The following is a 20,766-nucleotide window of genomic DNA, read 5'->3' as shown; positions in this document are numbered from 1 at the left end:
TCCAGGACATTGTCTGACATTTGATAAATTACCTGAATAACTGCCGTTTTTAATGAACAAATACAATATGTAGCAACAAAGTTTAGCTTAAATACAAAGACTGTCCCTAAAAAAACAGCCTTTAAAGGATTAGGCTTGGTTTTGATGGACAATGCCGGAGTGTTATTACTTTAACTAATTCACTGCCATTCCTGAATTTATTTGAAAATTAAAAACATGACATAGAACGGCATTCCCAAATTTGTTCGGGTTTTGTTTTTTGTTGTTTGGGTGCTGATAAAGCGTTGGCCATGACCTTTGGAAATGTTTTTTTCCCTTCCACAAGGGGACAGCATTTCCCTTTTTTTTCCATGTTAGCGCCTTGTTCCAGCTTCAGCTGTTGTTAAAGCGCTATATAAACTTATATTTTACATTGTATTTTGGACAGCCGCCCTCATTTCAAACTCATATAACTTCAGACCCATATAACTTAGGAATTAACTCTTTTTTTCTAATGAAAGAAGAGTGTACGGTTTCTTACATTGCATTGAATATTTATGTAGTCCTAAAACTCAATATTCTGTGGGGCCTGGAATTTGAGTGACAATGACAAAAACCCTGGCACTGGAGTGGACATATTTTTGCAAGTCTGGCAGTGAATGAGTTAAGGAGTACAGAAAGGGCTTTGTTTTTGGTAATCTTATTTAGTTGAATGAGAATAGCAACGATTTGCGATCTAAATTGGTAAACAGGGTTTGTTATTGGTCGCCGGAAGCCATAGAGTGTGCTTATGTTATTCAGATGATTTACGAGCGGCAAATAACTGCATCCCCAAAAATGAAGTAATAAAAACAACTGCTGGAGAAGGACAATATTTGAGCATATGTTATAGACACATTTATTCCGTTTTCATAATTTATGAGCTTGCTACAGTGAGTCTACACAAAAATGACAGTATGAATTGGAATGACACAGATGGAAAATACAAATGTTAAATATTCTTGTCTGATGATGAAGTCCAGATACTCATCTGAACTTAATTACGTTTATGGAGGGCGCTCAGGGAAACATGTGGTTTTTGGATCGAAAGGCCTGTCTTTGCCTTTCATACATCCGGACATATGATCTTAGAAGGTCCTCTATTGTGTGTCCCTGAAACATGGCATAGAGGTTGTCAGCGACTGTTCTTTTTGGAAACCAAAAAAATTTGGGTCATAAAAGCGGTCGGTCACCTGTGAGGTTTCACAGACAAAGACGTTCCCTCGGACAATGGTGCCGATGGTCATCTGGAAGACGCCGCTGACGCTGTGGCACTCTGTGATGCGACTGAACGGGTGCATGACCAGCAACTCCTGGAGGTTCACATCATAACCCAAGATATTGAAATGTCATTTTTGGTTGGCATGGATTTAAAAACAAAACTGACAATGTCATAAAAATGGCGACACTTAGACATTTGGTTGAATAAAAACGTGAGCCTTTCATTGCCTAACATTAACTCATTTGCCGCCATTCCCGGATTTATTCAGATTTTTTTTTGTTTTTTGCAGAGGGAGCCGATAAAGACCCGGTCAGACCTCTGGAAATGTTTTTTCCCTTCCACGAGGGGGCAGCGTTTGCCTTTTGTCCATGTTAGCGCTTTGTTGTAGCTTCAGCTGTTGTTAAAGCGCTGTATAAATCAATATGTACGTATTGTATTTTGTACAGCTGGCCCTATTTCAGGCTCAGATAACTCAGATAACCCATAAAATTTAGGAATTAACTCATCATTTTCTCGGATAAAAGAAGAGAAGCTAAGGTTTCTTACGCTGCATTTATATATATATATATATATATATATATAAAATATTCATAATCTTCTTCTTTTCCTTTCGGCTTTTCCCTTCAAGGGGTCGCCACAGCAAATCAGTGTCCTCCATCTTTAGAGGTTTGATCCGCATGTTTGTTTTGGCCAAGCTTTTACGTCGGATGCCCTTCCTGACACAACCCTCTGTATTTATCCGGGCTTGGGACCGGCACAAGAAGACACTGGCTTATGTCCCCTTGTGGCTACAGAACAATCAACTCGCTCAGTAAGAAGCTCCCAAACACAAAATGGTAATCGGCACAGCAACATTCAAAAAAGCAAAAACTATACTCACCATTTGATGACAATGCTCTGATCTTACTGTGAAATGGGCATCTCTTTCCTTACATTACATCACAAACAGAACTCCAGTCCTTTAAGATGCTTTATCTTCCAGTCACAGTATATCTAAATGATCTTTCCCTATATAATATTCATAATAACTATTATTATTATCAATATTCTGTGTGTCCTGCAATTTGAGTGAAAATGACAAAAACCCTGGCACTGGAGTGGACCCATTTTTGCATATGGTCTGGCAGTGAATGCAGTGAAGAGTTTATAAGCGGCGGTGGTTAGTGTGCATACCTTTGATTTTGGGTCGATTAAGCTTACGCCTTGCTTGCTGATAGCGATGCAAACTGTACTCGGGTAGCTTGATTCACACGTTTGCTGGAAAAAAAAAAAAAAAAAACGTAATTGTGAATGATCTCGCTGGGGTAATTAGCGTAGGCGCTCTCATCGCCTGCAGATGTGTCTTTCCTTCCTTATAGCATACTTTAACTTCAAAGAAGGTACAACCGAACGTGGGCCAGCTCGATATGGCTTGCAGGAATGCGATTTTGCATTCCTCCACCGTGATGCCACTCTGCTTGTTGTAGGATGACATGATGTGCTGCAAAAACGACACATGGGTCATTTTCCTGCGGAGGTCAAAGTGCACAAAGCTTCTGAATGCGACGTTTGTCACTTTCTGCTACCTTCTTCCATTCCTCGGGGGAGGCACTTTTGATCTGGTCAGCGGGGACCAAGTCTTTCAGCATTTTGGGGATCATGACAAACTGTGACCTGTCAGAGTCCACTTTGGCTCTGAAAAGCAGGCCGCCGATTTTGATCATGTCCTCCTTGCTGCAGTTGTGATAGCCCTGGAGATATTTCGGCAGCTCCTTGACAGCGGCATTGAAGAACACGTTGGAGTGACATGTTGAAAACGATTCTTCACAATCAATCAAGGTGACTTTCGATACCTGCGGGAAATGGAAGGTGAGGTCTGCGATCAAGTCTTTGCCCGGTATCACGTTGAACCAGAGCTTCCTCTTAAAAATCAGAGCGTAGGCTAGGGGGGCTGGTGAGGAAAATGTCAATTAGAAAACATCGTGGAAGCTGAGAAAATCCCGTGTCCGGATGACCGTTTACCTTCTCGGACTTTTTTTCCTTTCTTTGGAATATCGGATGCCTCCCGTATACTGTCAAAGAAATACGTCTGCTCGGGCAAGCTCAGCATCTAAAGTCAAAAGAAAATGAGTGAACATTTTAGAACGTGTTCACCACTCCTTTGTCTTTGTGTACCAGTTAAGTCCCTAGTTATACATACATACATACATACATACATACATACATACATACATACATACATACATACATACATACACATACATACACACACACACACACACACACACACACACACACACACACACACACACACACACACACACACACACATACATACATACATACATACATACATACATACATACATACATACATACATACATACATATATATACATACCTTATGTGGCATTTTCAGAAAGAGGCCGTAGCCATCAGGCGAGGTCAGTTTGATCTGAGAAGCAATACTGTAGCTAAGATCTTGGATTGTGGTTGTAGATGTCACCTCAAATAGCTGGAAAGGAGTGTGGGGAGAAGGGACGGGGGGGGGGGGGGGGGGGGGGGGGGGGGGGGGGGGGTCAGTGTAAAAGCATCTACCGAGAACGACTTGGAATCTTATGAAACAATACAAGTTTTCTGTGAAAAGTGCGCAGGGAAATTTGGCAATGTACCTCGTTGGTGTCATTTGGGAAGTGAATTTTCTGGAAAATGTGGGTGCTGTTCTGCTGGATGGCATCTACTTCGACTAAAGGTGGCGGACGTTTCCTGGGCTCTTTACTGAGCACATCAAACATGCAGGAGACAAATGTTGAAGGATGATATTGGAAATTTCAATCGGTCTGGTGCAACTTTCATAAAGGACGTACACTCATCTCCAGAAGCACTGGAGCAGGAATGTCAATATCATTTTTTTGTGCCTTATATAAAACTTGTGTCTTTTCACACACAACCTGACCTGCGCATCTCCTGCAGCCTCTGGAGACATCTTGCAGCCAGAGGTTCTCTGCGTCTTGATTCAAGGAAACGTTGAGCATGCCTCATCAAATACTGACTGGGTGGGAACAAGCCCGAACACAACCACATCAGCTGCCAACCTCGCTCCATGCTCAACCTGCGGAGGGCAGATGGTTTTGTGGTCTTTAGGGGTCAAGCGATATCGTCAAAATAACGATCGATACATGCACATGTACACGCAGGTAGACTGTAATGACCTGTTTCTGTTACTTGTCATCTGTCTCATGATCTGGCAGTAGATCTCATCCTGCAGAAGCTCGTGTTGCGTCGCAGGGCCAAAGATCTGGTCAGTCAACTCTAGCGGACTGCGAACCTGTTTGATGGGGTAGTCACCCATGTACTTCAAAATGGGTAGCGGTCGACGTCAAGGATTCATTCAGTGTCGTCAGAGTCACAGCGGAAATCTTTTGAGCTCATTCACTGTTATTCTTGAATTTATTCGGGAATTGAAAAGCATGACATGGAGCGCTATTCCAGAATTTGTTTGATTTTGGTTATTCTTGCTTGGGGTGTGGATCAAGCTCTGGTCAGACCTCCGGCACGAGGGGGCAGCATTTGCCTTGTGTAAAGCCTCCCCCACTTCAAGCTCAGATAACTCCAGACCCATATAACATTTTTTTTCTGATGAAAGAAGAGTCTCAGGTTACTTACGCTACATTGAATATTTATGGAGTCCTAAAACTCAATATTCTGTTAGAATCTTGTCTTGATAGAGAATAGACAGACTAGAAGTTATCATATGTAAAATACTTCATACTGTTGTATGCTTAGTTGGCCGAACACGAGGCCCACAATGGAAGCTGGGGTCAATCTCAGGTGAACAGACACAGCCTATTAAACTGTCATTCTCAGGTAGGAGATTTGGCCTTGGGCGGAATTTAGGACTTGGTAAGTCCTTCACAGGAAGAGCTCATTAGCCAGGTTACAAATCTATCCGTTCATGGAAAGACAACCCATTAAATGTCTATGTTCTGTTGGTTTATGGGTGTTGGTGCTTGTATCATGGGACATCCAGGCGTGTGGTATTCAAATCAAGAAGACTGTGTTTTACTAATGTCACTTAAATTTGCATATACTCTCAATAAATAGCTTGGCAGTGGTCTGCAGAGGTTGGGCGTCGGTCATCAATGGCTGCCGGCAGTAAAAGACAATCTTCCTGTGTTCGAGCCTTTGTTCACAGTATCCGAACAAACATCTTTGACAGTCCTGCAATTTGAGTAAAAATGACAAAAACCCTGGTACATGAATGGACACATATTTGCATATTGTCTGGCAGTGAATGATTTAAGGACCCTCGAGACAAATCGCAGACTTCTGGATGGAATATCATCCATTTCCACTTCCTGTCCATTTCACGTCGAGACAAAGCACTTCGAAATCCATTGCGAGCGGTTTCGGGGACGAAGGAAAAACACAGCGATACTACAGCGATAAAATGAGAGGTTTGCACCCAATTTGCTCGGTCACAGGTTAACGGTGCTATTCAATCGGATGTCGCAACGGCGGTTGGCGATGAGGATATCTGTGAAGGCGCTGCAGGCAAAGGAGTTTAGCTCAGAGTTGCGGACCAGGATCCTCATGAGTGGCTGCTTCAGAGGTTCTCTTGAACACACCCACAGCCTTTCCTTACCGAGAGGTCTGTGACAGAGTGAGGGGTTAGACAGACATTTTAGGGGTCCGCGCAGGGGGTCTGCATGGTGTATATATATATATATATATATATATATATATATATATATATATATATACACGCACACACACGCACACACACACACACACACACACACACACACACACACACACACACACACACACACACACACACACACACATAAATGTTGTATCGTGTCTGTATTGCCAAAACATATCACCTAAAATGGTCAAGCGCAAACTCTCTTAAAGAGACGGGAGCAACTGTTTCTTCTCTTTGGGGCCCACTTTGTGTAACAGATGATTTCCTCCGGCCCGGACTCAGCAGCTCCTGATGGGGCCATCGAAACAAAATTTGTCGTCATCCACGTCGCTTCGAATACGTCAATATTATCCGTATGTATTACAGACGCTCCCCACCTTACAAACGAGATACATTCCAAGCAGTCGTTTGTAAGATGAATTTGTTCATAAGTTGCTTCAGTGCTATATTTTGTATGAAATGTATGTTTAAGTCAAACACTGAACAGGGAAGTAGAAAACACAGAGGCTCTTACAGTCGTAAAATAAATTCACACATACTGTAGTACGATGACATATATCCTTGGGTTCTATATCCATTACTAAAGCTGCTGGCACATCGTTATTGAATTACGTGGCAGCAGCCATTACTTTTTGCAACGCATCGCGTCCTCCTGGAGCGTCAACTGGGAAGAGGGATTTTCTCCCCGCCCACATACTCTACACAGCCAATCATAAGCGAGCTTGGAGGATCAGGGCATGAACTCGTTGGAAATACTTTAGCACAGCCGGGCGCTGATTGGTCAGCCTTGGTGTCCGTCGCGTAAACATCCAGCCCTTGAAAACTCCAATGTGTCTGTGTGCGTCTAACACTGTACGCAGCCAATCGCAAGTGAGCTTGGCCGGAAAAAGCGGCGCAATACAAAATCTAACTTACAGTATCTCTGTCCGAAAATCTTTGCCGCAAAAATGTTCGTGTGTACCGTTATTCGTAAGTTGAATGGTCGTAAGTTGGGGAGTGTCGGTATTGAAAATTTGGTCCAAAAGATGTCGTACAGTACAAATGCACAATAAAATCCTCTTGGCCAAATAAAATTCAAGATACAATACCAGCATGTCCTCAGTGGGTCTGCTCAGAGTTGGAAGAAACTGCAATGCGTCCTTGTAGATGGCACCGCTGAGATTTGTTTTTTGATTTGTAGCTTTGACCACGTTCTTGTCAGAGGAATACTCCTGATCGTTTTCTATCAACAAGAGGTCTCCTTGTTTATAGCTCAAGAATCGGGGATCATCTGTTGGCGGGGTGCAGTGTGAAAATCAGAGGTTCTTCTTGCTTGGGTGTCTTGAGTGACATGCTGTGGAAATGCTTGAAACGCTCACCTGATTTAATGGAATCCTGCTGGGCAAGAGCAAACATCGAGCGGGCTCGCAGTCCATCCAAATTTTGGTCTACAAGCGCAGCCATATCATCGGCTTCGCCACACATGAGCACAAATTCACCTCCGACCGTGGATACACTCACCGACTGGTGACTTAAATACGCCATCGTTAGAGCAAGTCAGATCTGCGTCAGTATGACCGACCTCAAATTATAACATTAGCAGTAAACGATGCAAACATGGAGCATACCTCAACTTTCTGACTTCTTTTACCTCCAGGTAAGGCAGCTCAAGGAGTTTCTTATCTCTTCCATCCATGAATAAGATGCCGTTCCAGTTTACAGCCACAACAAACCTACTTTTGGGCAAAGTGGGTCCTGTGGACATACATGCAGTACTTTGACTCAAAACATGATATCTCAAAATCATCTTTTCTAATTGAAATGAATGGAAATACCATAAATAATCATAATAACAAGACATTTCATTTATGAAGTCGCTCTAGACATTTTTTGGTACCTCCAATTTGGTTACATTGTCTGTCTACATGTGTTGCCTTGCCATGTGTGTTCAAATATCTATTGCTTGAAAGGGTTGTAGCGCTGCGCCATTGATGCTATTTGTTAGCTTGACTATGGTAAATTGCATTAAAAATAGCATCAAGGTAGCATAATTTCCGAAAGCAAAATGCAGTGGCTGGATTAACAAACCCGTCTGATGTTGAGTTCGACAGTAAGAGACGTGTCAAAACATGGTGACTAACCTGATACCATCGTAACTTCATAAAACTTGGAGAAGTGGATTGGCCAGTCCACTCGAGCGCAGTCAACAAGTTCTCCTTTCACAGTGTCTTTGCTCACGGTCCCCTTTGTGTAATCTCCCTGTGAAGTGAAGACACCATTTGTGATTTGGGTGTCACCCAACTCCATTTTTGAACGTGGGGAGATGATCCGAAAACAACTAAGATTACATTTTATGTATTATATATGAATTTATTGTTTGGACTCACATACGGTGCGAATATTTGGCATGAAAACAGGAACAGGCGCCACATTTTGCCTTACCTGCAAGTATGCTGAGCTAATGAGTTGAATCCACTTGGCCATGGATTTGTTCTCGATCAGAGGAAGAGCGATGCAGTCCTCAACCACCCTCTGCACATTCTCTTTGGTGTAAGTCGAGCCAAACTGGATGTAATAGTGTTTGGTTGCCAACTGGACATATTCATCCTCCTGAGGAACGCATTGCCATGTTCGTGACTATTGTCAAAGTCAAAGTCAGCTTTATTGCCAAATATGCTAATATGCATGACATACAGCACAGATGAAATTACTGTCCTCTTGGACCCAGCGTGCACGGCACTTATAATGACGAAAACGCCATTTGCCTGTGTTCCGAGGCTCACCTTCTCACTCGTGTACTCTCCTGACTTGATGCCCTGAACGATCTGCTTGTAGATAAGATCGGTGCTGACCGAGTCTTCAGAGCAGTTGTGCCAAGGCGTGAACAGCTCTTTGCGGACTGCGAGTTGCACGGGGGTGTCCTTCTCCTGCTTGCCCTGACGCCTCATCTCCTGCTCACACTGAGACACAGCATCCAACACGTGCTTCCCACAGCAGCCTAAAGACCACATCTGGAGTGGAAAGGTCAACCCGATTAGCGTGCTGTCAAATATGCGCAAGATGTAGAAAAGCCGGCCTTCAGTACAACCCCTCTCCTATTTACCAGAGGAAAGAAAGCTCACTTTATCAAAAAGACGAATGTAGAGGGAGAATCCATATGTGTCTCTGAGATTTATCTTGTCAGCCACAGCTTGACAGACCTCTGCAGAGGTGGAGGCAGAGTCCAGCTGCAGGCTGACATTACTGCCATCTGTTAGAGTCACAGTCATTTCTATCGGCTCCAAAGCTTTGACAGCCTGTCAATAGGGAAAAGGATTGGCCTATAAGTGACTCTCTTGGGTTCGTGAATTAAGTCTCTTGCCATTTATTTGCACCTGCACAATTAAACAGCTTGGCATCAGGAAGCTTGTACCTGTAATTCCATCCAACATGGAAGCTCTTTTCTTTCTCCATTGGCTTTAATGCGACGCAGACGCTCCTGACAATATTCTGCGTAGCCATTTGGCCCCCTGCGGATGAAGCCCTCCAAATACTGTGTGTAAAAGTGAAATAAGGCATGAATAATGAGTTAAAGAAAAAAAACAGGCGAAAGAGACAATTGGGAACCTGGTATATTTTTTGAAAATGACCATATTTTCCGGATCATGAGGCACAATGAATGGTGTATTTTCAAACTTTTCCCATATATAAGGCGCACCTTCATCGAAGGACGTGTTTCAAAATGTTTTCTGTATATAAGGCACATCACATTATGAGGCACTAGAGTACAGGCTGGGGTTACATTATGTACCAATGAGCTGCGTGAAAGGGAATGTCAACAAAACAGTCCGATTTCACCATAATTTTCCTTCGTTGATGTTGAACACTAAAATAGAAATTTCAGAATAATGTAATGTGTGGTATTTTGTCCATTTTTATGAGCTCAGAAATATTTCAGGGTTTTATCAGAATTAATCATAAAACAATAATAAATATAATTTTCAGATATTTCCAAGCTTCCTGCTCCAAAATGTTAATGTTCCTTAGAGGTTTTTATGATTTTTTTCATTAATCTTTTCAGAAATAAACATTTTTTGAGAACCTAAATACAAAATCAAGCAAAAAAAAATCCATTTCTAATAATTGTGTCAAAAATGGAAAATGATAGCGAAATAGAGAAAAAAAATCCACCTGGTGATGTAATTTTACGAAATTACCGAAATGAAATGCTGTTATATCTATATATATCCCAGCATGCACCGCACACTACTTCTTCTACAGGGGGAAATGAAGTCAATGATTGTTGACAGTAATATTACTTGACATATAAGGCGCGCGGTCGTTTTTTTTTTAATAAATGAGGGCTCTTGCGTGCCCCTTATAGTGCAGAAATTACAGTATTCAAGTTGAGTAACAAACAGGGATAATAGAACATACACAAAAGGCATTGATGAACACCCGCTTTGCTGACGATTGACAAGATTTCTTTTTCTGACATGAGAAACTCAGGACTGAGTGAAGTAGGGACATGCAGTGTAAATCTAGCCTTGCTCCCCACATTTATCAAACGTGGCCTTCTCCAACGACATTTATCACGTGCAATGCAATTTCAAGAACGAAAATTGGCAGAAGCTGACCTCGATGAAAAGTTCCGTCGGGGGGAAGATCCCCAGACATATGGAGAGTAGAGCCCATCCTTGCATGCAGCTCATTTTGTTTTTATTGTTCAGCAGCTGCTTACAGATCTGACAGTAAATCTCATCTCTGTGAGAAACACAACGTAAAAATAAAATGCTAAGTAAACTTCAATAGTCTTTTGGTTTGGGGGCACTTGACGCCCTCTCAATAAGCCATTCTGAAGAGACACCATATTGACCCACCTGATGCCTCGTTTGGAGAGCGCATATCCAACAATGATGTGCAGTTTTTCCAGGGGGGAAAGCGGCCTGTCCAATGTAGGACCCTCCCCTATCAAAACGTCCTCATCCTCGGTGAAGCTGTCCGGCTGGTTTGTGACACAATGGAAACGGTTGAATTGGAAACTAAAGCGCAGCAAAGATACAGTCCCTTGGAGACTAACCTCTTCAAGAATAGCAGAAGGTTTCCTGTTCCCGTGCTTTTTCTTGTTCTTCCTCAGTATTTTCTAAGAGGTAAAAGTCAAAATTAAACCGCATGCACAGCGAAAAGAAGGACATTTGTAAAACCGTTTTTCATTATCCCTTTCCACGGCGGATAAATATCAGAGGGTTGTGCATTTAGTTTGGGCATAAAATGAATTATGCTCACTATTACTTTTTGTTAATTAACGCAACACAAATGTGGTTAAAAACAAATCAACAACAAAAAAAGAACACATAAAAAAATACACAAAGAAATAAACACATTAACTCATTCACTGCCATTCACAAATTTATTTGGGAATTGAAAAGATGCAAATTAGTTTGGGTTTTGTTTTTTCTTGCTTGGGTGTTGATGAAGCGCTGACCAGACATCTGGCAATGTTTTTTCTCTTCCAGAAGAGGGCAGTATTTCCCCTTTTGTCCATGTTAGTGCTTTATTCCAGTTTCGGCTGTAGTTAAAGCGCTATACAAACCAATATGTACAGGTATGTATTGCATTATAATTTGGACAGCCGCCCTCATTTCAAGCTCATACAACCGCAGACCCATATCATTTAGGAATTAACTCTTTCTTTCTGGTGAAAGAAGAGGATCAAGGGTTTCTTACGCTGCATTGAATGTTTATGTAGTCCTAAAACTCAATATTCTGTCGGTCTTCCAGTTTGAATGAAAATGACAAGAATCCAGGCTCTGGCGCGGACACATTTTTGCACATCTGGCAGTGATTGAGTTAATTATTTATTTATTTGGTTATTTTTTTTATTCCTCCCTTACCTGGTCGAGTCCCACCAGGTTGCTCAGCCTCCTGGCTTGCCTGAGAGGAAGATGGCGAGAAATGCTAACGGAGAGCTGAGAAGTCGCATCCTGAGATCTGGGCTCGGGTATGTCCCCCATGAATCGTAGTATAATCCACCATACGGTCAGACAAGCCTGTCCAGAAATGACAGATCGCAGGCGTTGTCCAAAAGAGAGAAAAATAAATATCGGAAGCTCAAATATGCAGATGACGCATTTTACGACTCACCAGTGTGTCGCTCTCATCGTCGTGTTGAAGAAGAGGCTTCCGGAGTCTCTGATTTATGTGCGTGTGGCTGGCGTCACCCTGGAAGTGAAGGACGCTGAATTTGTAGAAGGAAAACTCCTCTGTGAAGTCTTCAAACTCATCATCCTCTTCGTCAATTGACAGACTCCGGCTGGTTGTGTCTGAGGCCGGGATGCTTATCTCAGACCTGGTCTCCGCTCTCTATGTCGTCCAAATAAATTGGTGTCAGGCTGTACGGTTTGAAGGCTATTTACTGTACGTATTAGCACTTTTATAGCTAAGATCTCTTGTAGCTATGATTTATAGCTAAGATCAAACCTCAATTTCCTCTGATTCCAGTTCTTCACAGGTGGTAACCGTCACGAGAGGTATGGAAAGGACATTTCTTTTATCATCCGCCACATCCATCTCGGTGACTGGCTCAAGCTCCTCGCGAGCTTGTTGAGCCTCTACGATAACTTCTTCGAGTCTGTGCTGAAGCTCCAGGGCAATGTCCTCTTCGGTCACCTGATCTTCTGGTGCAAACGCTGCAGGGGGTTCATGGGGGCTCTGGTAAAAGTGAAAGATGGAGTGTGGAAATCATCGAATGTCTTTTTTTTCCATTTCAACAGGTTCCACACTGACCTGAATCCTCATTTCTGAAAATAATCGTCTTGCCAGGACTCCTCTGGTGTAAGCCTGCAGCATTATGACTGCCTCTCTCTTCCGCCTCCAACTCTTCCTTGCCCGGTAACCACGTACCTACACATGATCACTGTCATTATTCGTCAATTTATGGGTCATCCCAGAATTGAAGGACGTTTGAAAGAATTCAGCAACACATTGCAAAGCGGTTTGACAAAATACAATACAGAACAGCAAATTGCTACGGATTGCATGCAAGCATGATCTGGATGACATACGTGAGCTTGTAACGTGAGCGTTGCTGCTCGTTGCCTTTGATACTGAGACTGAAGCTTCCGACCATGGAGTTTTGACACGAGGCGTTCAAAACCTTGCAGGAGCTATTCCGAGCAGATGTGGCAGAGGGAGCAAAAAAAAGTTTTGACAATTTTACTGCTGGTGTTAGAATAAGAACAGGATGTTAGTTAGATGCTGGGACCTTGTGTCCTGTTTTGTTTTCCCTGTAAATTCTCCAGTTTTTCTGAAGCACCACAGCCGCCCTCCGCTTCTTCAGAAACGACTTTCTATATAAAATTAAAATAAAAAACAAGTGGTAACTCCGTAACTGTAATATAACAACAGGGGTCCAACTTTTGGCTCTGATTCGTTACTGGTATTTGAAATCTGAGAGGGACAAAATAGCTCGTCTCTATGCATGAAACAGTAAGCTTAAAACATCCCATTAGAACACTTCCATCAACATGAAAAAGCATATCAGGTACTGACAGTCAAACTTCTCTCTGTTTCAAGTTATGATTGACATGAGTTATGTCAAGAATGAAAAATGGCACCTGTGCTTGTATCCCAGCATGAATCGCTGGATCACGAGAGCTTTCGTGCTCAGTTCATTTTCCCTCAGCCGTTCCAGGATAGCATCATGAGCATCCTGGAAAATAATAAAAATAAAACATTTTCCACTCTGTATTTGTCCAGCACATTTCTGCAATACATTGCCAAGTTTATAAAAAAATAGCTGTTAGGAAAGTCGGACTACCTGAAAAGAAAATAAATAAAAGCTTCCGATGTAAAGTATGTATAGATATATTTTTGGAGCAGACTACGGTATAGCGCCACCATGTGAGAAAATATTGTTAACTCATACAAATTCAATGCATAAAAGAAATGAAAAGTTTTCAGAACCTTCAGGAAAATCTTGGTCTTCCCGATTTTCCACTCATCTGGTGTTGTCAACGCCGTACGGCAGATGGCTTCACAACAGGCAGCGGCTGTGTTCTGATGCCAAAACACGGAATATATGATTAATAATAATAATAATAATAATAATAATAATAATAATACATTGAATTTATAAGCCCCTTTCAAAACTCTCAAGGACACTTCACAGTCACAGGATAATTTTTCCCAGTGACATCTAATTCGATCAAAAAAAAAAGAACGCAAAGGACCAGAAGGTGACTAACAGTTTCGGGGTCACAGACGGTTGTCTTCAGAAGCACTCTGTAGCGAGTCACAAACTCGACAAAGGTGTGGCGAACGGGATAGCCCAGTTTCCTGATGCGGATGGTATCCATCATGCCAGAGTATCTCAGTTGACGCATACAAAGTTCTCGGTCAAAGTCCTTGGAGTGGCAGAACAAATAAAGCTTATGTAGAGCATTTTCACCATCTGTTTTTTTTTTGGGGAGAAATTACAAGAAATGAGCCAAATGGCTTTTTTCCTGTATTTTTAGGCACCTCGGACTGCTTGTTGTTGTTTGGTTTGAAGCAGCGGATGAAGTACGGCTGGCAGACAGAGAGCGCTTTCATGAGGGCATCTAGAGACTGCCGGAATTGACCGCTAAGGGTTGGCACTTGCTTGTGGTTGTCAGCGGGGGACTGCAAGAACATCGTGCACATAGGAAGGCGAGCCCGGGGAATTGCGGTAAACCGTTGAACTCTTTATTAGAAGGACATACTCGCATGGAATTCCTGGGCGTGATCATGACCCGCTTGTTTTTTGCCAATTTTGTGCCGTTGGTTGAAAACTCTGCCATGAAAATATGCTGAAGCAGCTTGTTGGTAGACATGCCAACCATGCTGAAGATATCCGAGCTCACGCCATCTCGATTCTTCTCAAGGAACCCTTTAATATACACAAAAAATAAATAGACAAACAAAATAAGTAAAAAGACAAACAGCTAGACAGCTAGCTAGGTAGACACCTAGTTAGACAGCTAGATATCTACAGTGTAGCTAGCTAGAAAGCCAGCTAGCTAGACAGCTAGCTAGCTAGCTAGACAGCGAGACAGCTAGCTAGACAGCTAAATAGCTAGCTAGACAGCTAGCTAGATAGATATAGAACAGCTAGACAGCTAGCTAGCTAGGCAGCGAGCTAGATAGATAATGAAAGGGTTACCATACATCAACTTGGGCCCCAATTCCAGGCAAGCGTACCCCCCTGGTTCATTCCTTGTAATGTGCTTTGAAACTGGTGCGCCCACCTTTGGAATCATAATAAACGATGCCGGCAAAATGATGAATCCCAAAGTGGGTGTCGTGCTCCCTTTTCGAAGGGATAAAAGTCTTGTCCCCACGGTGCTGCTCGTTCATCTTGCCGAGCATCGTCAGAGCTGAGCCCTGCCGCGGACCATAAATAATGTGACATGAAAAATAGGATAAGCATTGAACGTGATGTGTTACCGTCAAACCAAATGCTGATGCTGCACAACACTACCTTTGGAAAATGGCTTTCTTCATCAATCAGAGCAAGAAGGTTACAAGGTTTCCCGGCGAGAAGGTCCAGAATCGTCTGATTGTCACCAAAGTTGATGTTGTTCCACACAATATGTTCTTTCAGATATTCCTTTTGCTCCAGCTTAAAAATGTGACCCACAAAGAATTGCTGCAGCTTCTCATTTGCAAAGTTGATGCATAACTGTTCAAAACTAGAGGAAAAAAAAAAAAAAAACGTTCCATTCCAGAGGCGACTTTTACGAAAGAACATGAGCATGCATGGTGAGTCTTACGACCTGTTGATATGGAAGTTCTCAAAACCAAATATGTCAAGTAGGCCGATTGACAAATAGGATGATTTGGAGTAGTCGGCGATTCTTTGGTGGATGACGCCGTTGATTTTCCCAACAATCCAGATGAAGAGTTTATTGTAGATTGCCTGAGAGGAGGCGACACACACGCACGCGTCATCGTCATCCTTCAATTAGTCATCACTTGCAATGTGTCGAGTTCACAATTTAGCCCGTAGTAATTAATTACATTGCATTTATTTGTCTCACAGTGGAGAAATTTACATTTCACAGCAGAAAAAACAAAATACAGGAGCTGCTGTAAAGGCAGCTAATGTCGCGGCGCCATCTTGAAGTAAAATAATAATGCAGTAAAGTCTCGTTATATCGATATTCAAGGGAGTCCGAAAAAATATCGATATAACCGGGACTATCGATATATCCGACCCTGTTTGCATGTAATTTTCTCCGTGCGTGCATAGAAATAGTATCGATATAACCGGGACTATCGATATATCCGATATCGATATAACGAGACTTTACTGTAATTATTATTATTATTTAGTCATAGTAATAGTAGTAATTATTACTAGTAGTAGCAGTGTCTGAAACTCATGACAAAAAGTTAGTGGACACCCGGGCAGACAACTCTGAAAAGTTGCCTGCCTGGCCCTAAAGTTGCCTGCCCCATTTTTCACAACTTGAAACACAATAAGACGACTAATCGCAAAGTAAAAAACCATTGTTGCGACGTATAAAGGATTTTTGTAATTAAGGAAGTACCTACCACAAAAGCTCCCTTGCTAAATTTATGGTAAATATCCCTTGCTGAAGATTATGGTCCAGTTGTCGTTTGTCGTCATGGTGCACAATGCAATGTTTGCGTATGTATGCAAATTGCCAAACAAACGTTCGTTTGGCAATTTGAAAATATGAAATAAATATGAAAAAAATGTGAATGAGTGTTTGTGGATCAGACCTTCACAAAAGCGTCCCTGCACGCAGAGGCCTGCTCACAGTCGAGAGGTTTGGTCACCATCTCTCTATTCGTCATGAAGGAACGATGAGTTAAGCTGGAAGCGAGCACTGAATTTGTGACCTGTAGGAAAAAAAATGCACAACAAACAGAATATTCCCACATTGATGCGGCACCCCTAAAGTTACGTCACACCGGCAGGTGACGAGACAAGACAAACCTGTAGCAGAGATGCCGCCATGCTGAAATGTTCCGATTTACTGACGTCGCTGGTTTCCAAGTTATTTTGTGTGTTTCCTGCAGAAAAAATAACAGAAAGATCCATTTGGAAGAAAACAATATTTCTTGAGGTTTTGCAAAATCAGATATCCCTCAAGATGATTATTATCACCCCCCACCCCATAACATGCAACTTGCCTTCAAAGTGGACATTTCCCATGTGTAATATGGCCGCAAGCAACTTGAGAATTTCGTAACACTGTTGATCGGAGAAGGTCAGGATTTTCATAGCAGACCGAATACGCCCAAAGTCTTGGGCATCTTCTCTCCCTTCGCACGTGATGCAGTCACCCTGTAATCAAGAGTGAGGTGGATTTATGTGACGGTTAACAATCTTAAGAGCGGATTTTGCACACTGCCTGCTCGGTGAACAAATGCCTGAAACTGTGAAATGTTTTGACTTTGAAATGATACCAAATATGAATCTCAACGAGTGCATACCTGCCAACTTTTGAAACCAGAGAAGCCCGGGTCAGTTATATATATATTTATTCATTTAAAGTGTCATGCAAAAGCCAAAGAAAAAGTGCAATTGGCACTGTGTTTATTACATGACTCTTGTTACTCTTTATAGATATATAGTCGGTCCCCTGAAGCCAAACAATTTTTAACATTACAGCTACTTAAAATGAGGCTAACAATACCATCCAAATGTTAAATGTCAAAGATATACGTATTTGTGAAAAAAAAACACGCTAATTTCTACTTGTCAATCATGAAAATATCATGTTCGCTATTATTTTAAGAAAACAAATCGGGAGTATTTTCCAATCAACCAAACATTTAATAATCAATCTTGTTTGAAAAGTACATTGAATTGCAAGACATTGTTAGTAACTTGAAACATGCACATCTAACAAACAACATCTAACAAACATGCAAATCTAACAAACTTGTGTCATTTTCATCTTTTCTTGACCGAAGTATAACTTCTGGAAATGCTTGGGAGTATTTCTCGCGATAACGACTTTACTTTTCTTTTAGATGTCACACTTGTTGTTGCTTTTTCTCGATTACAAGACAATGATAAAAACAATGCTAACTCTTGACTCTCGATTCCAGGAATGACCCGTTTCGCGCAGATGCGCACTGTGCTGATCGCCTGTTCTCAATGGACACAGTGAGATAGATACAATACATAGCAATCTCGATTTGAATGAACATTGGGTATTTACTATTTTGACGATTTTTGACTTATTGTTTTTATTGGAAACCGTAATTTTCATTAATAAACTACAACTCGGAATGGGATAATGAAAACCATACTCATTATGGCAAAACCGGAGTACATGGCAGGTATGCGAGTGTAAATCTAAAAAAACAACACTTTTTGGGAGGTACAAATATTCTGAGTACTAATGGAACAAAAAAGTATCATACCTTGGTGAGGAATAGATAGTCCTGTGCATTTTTAAGATGCAGACTTTTCTTCTCGTCTTCCGTGATTCCTGCTAGCATGCAGTAGAAGATATGATAATTCCGCTCCTCCTGGGCCTGAAGTGGAGAAAATAATTTGTTTTTCCCCCAGGCTTGACGTATACACATTGTCACAAGATTGTACTCAAAAATGCAATGCACTCCTTCTGTATTTTGCATACGCTCTCTAAAAAGTCAGCACGCCAATTCATTCTAAGAAAATCACTCAAAATGCTGATATCTCAGTCCACTAAAGACCACTAGTGGAGACCCACTACTTGGACAGACAAGATGTCTGTTGTCGGTTGACTCACCTGATGGCAGACTCGAGATTTCTCCAAAAGGTATTGCTCCACGCGAGCGCCCTCGATCACTCCGGCTTTGTTGAAGAAGATCTCCAAATACTTTCCGAAACGACTGGAGTTGTCATTCCTGATGGTCTTAGCATTCCCAAAAGCTTGGAAAGATTGCACAAAACAGATATCAGCATCAGGAAATTCTCGAAAATGTTAGTGAATGACACACGGTGATGAAATTGAACCATTTTTGCAAAAACATGGCTCCTTAAGTATTGAGATACCTTCCAATATTGGGTTGGACTCCAAGATCTGCTTTTCAATCTGCTGCTCAGAGAGCTCACCGCTGACTGCTGCCAAGTACTGCAAGATCAACTTGGTGCTTTCCGTCTTGCCGGCTCCGGACTCTCCACTTTGAGAAAAAAAAAATGACGCTAGAGAATTTGACTCTTTTGTGAACCCGATCCAGGCTTCTCTAAAAGTCTAAATCACCCCACCTGATGATGCAGCACTGGTTCCTAAGATGTCGTTTCATATTGAAGTAGCAGGATTCGGCGATGGCAAAGATATGTGGAGGGAGTTCCCCGAGCTTTTTACCGTGGTATAGCCTAACCTGAAGGACAGCATGATGAACAGATTAATAAAAAATACTCCAATTAATCTGATTCCTGATGTACTGACAACACACCTGCTCCTTTGAATATATTGGGTAAACTTGGTATGGGTTCACCGCCACCAGAACGGAGCCCGTGTACGTCTGGGGAAATAAATGTCATATAAATACCCGCCTTGTCGCAATTTTCACAGTTAATCTGAATTTTCGGGTTTCAAGAGATCTGCCGTAAACATTTAGCTAAAATACAGTAATTATATTTTTTTCCGCTTAATCCATTAATCTGTTCACAGAGAACATGTCACATAAATCATCATACATAGATCATTCCTTGTTTGTGGCGCAGCAGCAAGTTTCGTAGTAGGCCAGCCTCGGTCATGTCACCCAGTTTGATCATGTCATCCACCCCCTCCACTGAAGTAGGGTGCATGATTTTAAAGGAGCCTTCTTGCTCTGGGGACAAACTGTGCTCCTGAGGAAAAAAAGAAACCAATTTCAAAGTCGGGAATTACGTAACACGGCGGGTTCAAGTGAAATCTGGGTCGTCATCGGAGAATTTCAAGTCGATGGAGAATGCCTTACCTTTCCCGCATCATCTACGAGTAAACGCTGACCGGCCGGCGTTACTTTGATCTTAGCTCCGATAGGCACGCCGGTACCTGAGTCCAACCAAACCCATTCCCCCTATAAGCCGCAAACAAAATTAATTGATTACATCATCGGGCTACTATCAGTAATTCCTGGACAAGCATAAAAGCCTCACCTTTCTCAGCATCATTGAATTGCGATGTTCCCAGCTTCCAATACAGAACAAGCGGCGGAATAATCAGCCAGTTTCATTTGGAGAGCAAAGCCTGAACCCAAAATGTATACATCAAGAAAAGCGAGCCAACAGTTCATGGGAAGATTTAAGAATCGATAAAAGATGATATGATCAGCAGTTCTGTTCCATTTTCTCACACTGACAAAAAAATGGAACCAGGAGGGTACCTTTCGATTTTTCGGTCTTCCTATTTTAGCCTCCTGTCAGTCGCTCTCTATGTTCACGACGTCCTACCCAGTGAAGCGCCAGGAGACTTACCGAGGGCAAATAAACTTTATGGCACTTTGACTTTGTACTGAGAGGCCTAGAAGGAAGTAGGGTAGAATGAGGCCGTTTGCATTAGATTGATCGTGTCACGCATTTTGTAATCAGGAGGTGGCTTTTAAGAAAGGTCGCGTCCATTTGGTGATCTTGATACAAAGAATGACATTGACTGCAATAATGTGTCGCGATGATGCCCTAAAAGATTGGAATAACTGCTCAGGGTTTATGGGCTGAGCTCAAACTTTGAGATAATTGTAAAAACCCGGTTAGCATCGTAACATGTAAGCAGATATAAACGTGGCTTATTGAAAGCACCTTGTGGGCATTGTGATTTTACTGGGTTCAAACGGAGCCTGTTGGCGAATTTATATACAGACTTCGAACCCTGGTGGAGTCTAAGAGGCGTGCCCATCAGGAATCTCTCCGA

At 42.1% G+C, this 20,766-nt stretch overlaps 1 protein-coding gene across 1 annotated transcript; it reads right to left on the bottom strand.

The window, feature by feature from the left end:
- Positions 1 to 853: 853 nt before the first annotated feature.
- Positions 854 to 20,378, bottom strand: LOC148891571 (unconventional myosin-VIIa-like). The gene is made up of 50 exons (XM_089007947.1): positions 20,243 to 20,378; positions 20,016 to 20,106; positions 19,835 to 19,936; positions 19,572 to 19,724; positions 19,328 to 19,396; positions 19,137 to 19,252; positions 18,924 to 19,051; positions 18,658 to 18,800; positions 18,308 to 18,421; positions 17,066 to 17,219; positions 16,869 to 16,945; positions 16,652 to 16,771; positions 15,679 to 15,821; positions 15,384 to 15,594; positions 15,151 to 15,286; positions 14,626 to 14,792; positions 14,405 to 14,545; positions 14,131 to 14,289; positions 13,850 to 13,942; positions 13,501 to 13,595; positions 13,149 to 13,233; positions 12,949 to 13,050; positions 12,671 to 12,787; positions 12,365 to 12,595; positions 12,029 to 12,247; positions 11,779 to 11,934; positions 10,965 to 11,027; positions 10,765 to 10,889; positions 10,522 to 10,648; positions 9,318 to 9,437; positions 9,028 to 9,201; positions 8,689 to 8,916; positions 8,348 to 8,515; positions 8,047 to 8,164; positions 7,534 to 7,660; positions 7,285 to 7,436; positions 7,015 to 7,196; positions 6,105 to 6,214; positions 5,756 to 5,871; positions 4,431 to 4,584; positions 4,175 to 4,330; positions 3,891 to 3,996; positions 3,620 to 3,733; positions 3,242 to 3,329; positions 3,073 to 3,170; positions 2,806 to 2,991; positions 2,604 to 2,720; positions 2,414 to 2,497; positions 1,212 to 1,331; positions 854 to 1,131 (listed from the first exon to the last, which is right to left on the bottom strand). Exons 2-50 carry the CDS (start codon positions 20,028 to 20,030, stop codon positions 1,039 to 1,041), a joined length of 6,372 nt encoding a protein of 2,123 aa, XP_088864073.1. The 5' UTR covers positions 20,031 to 20,106; positions 20,243 to 20,378; the 3' UTR covers positions 854 to 1,038.
- Positions 20,379 to 20,766: the final 388 nt, after the last annotated feature.

This window comes from Hippocampus bargibanti, linkage group LG11, assembly GCF_051943395.1.
Source record: "Hippocampus bargibanti isolate YZ-2025 linkage group LG11, ASM5194339v1, whole genome shotgun sequence".
In the NCBI taxonomy this organism is placed as follows: Eukaryota; Metazoa; Chordata; class Actinopteri; order Syngnathiformes; family Syngnathidae; genus Hippocampus; species Hippocampus bargibanti.
The sequence above is the reverse complement of the archived record's forward strand: the minus strand, read 5'-3'. Positions and strand labels throughout refer to the sequence as shown.

Excerpts from the sequence above, each read along its gene's own strand:
- LOC148891571 (XM_089007947.1), bottom strand. Across the intron at positions 14,546-14,625 it reads CGCCCAGGAATTCCATGCGA|TCCCCCGCTGACAACCACAA; the intron begins GTATGTCCTTCT and ends ATGTTCTTGCAG. Across the intron at positions 9,202-9,317 it reads CATGTTGGATGGAATTACAG|GCTGTCAAAGCTTTGGAGCC; the intron begins GTACAAGCTTCC and ends CCCTATTGACAG.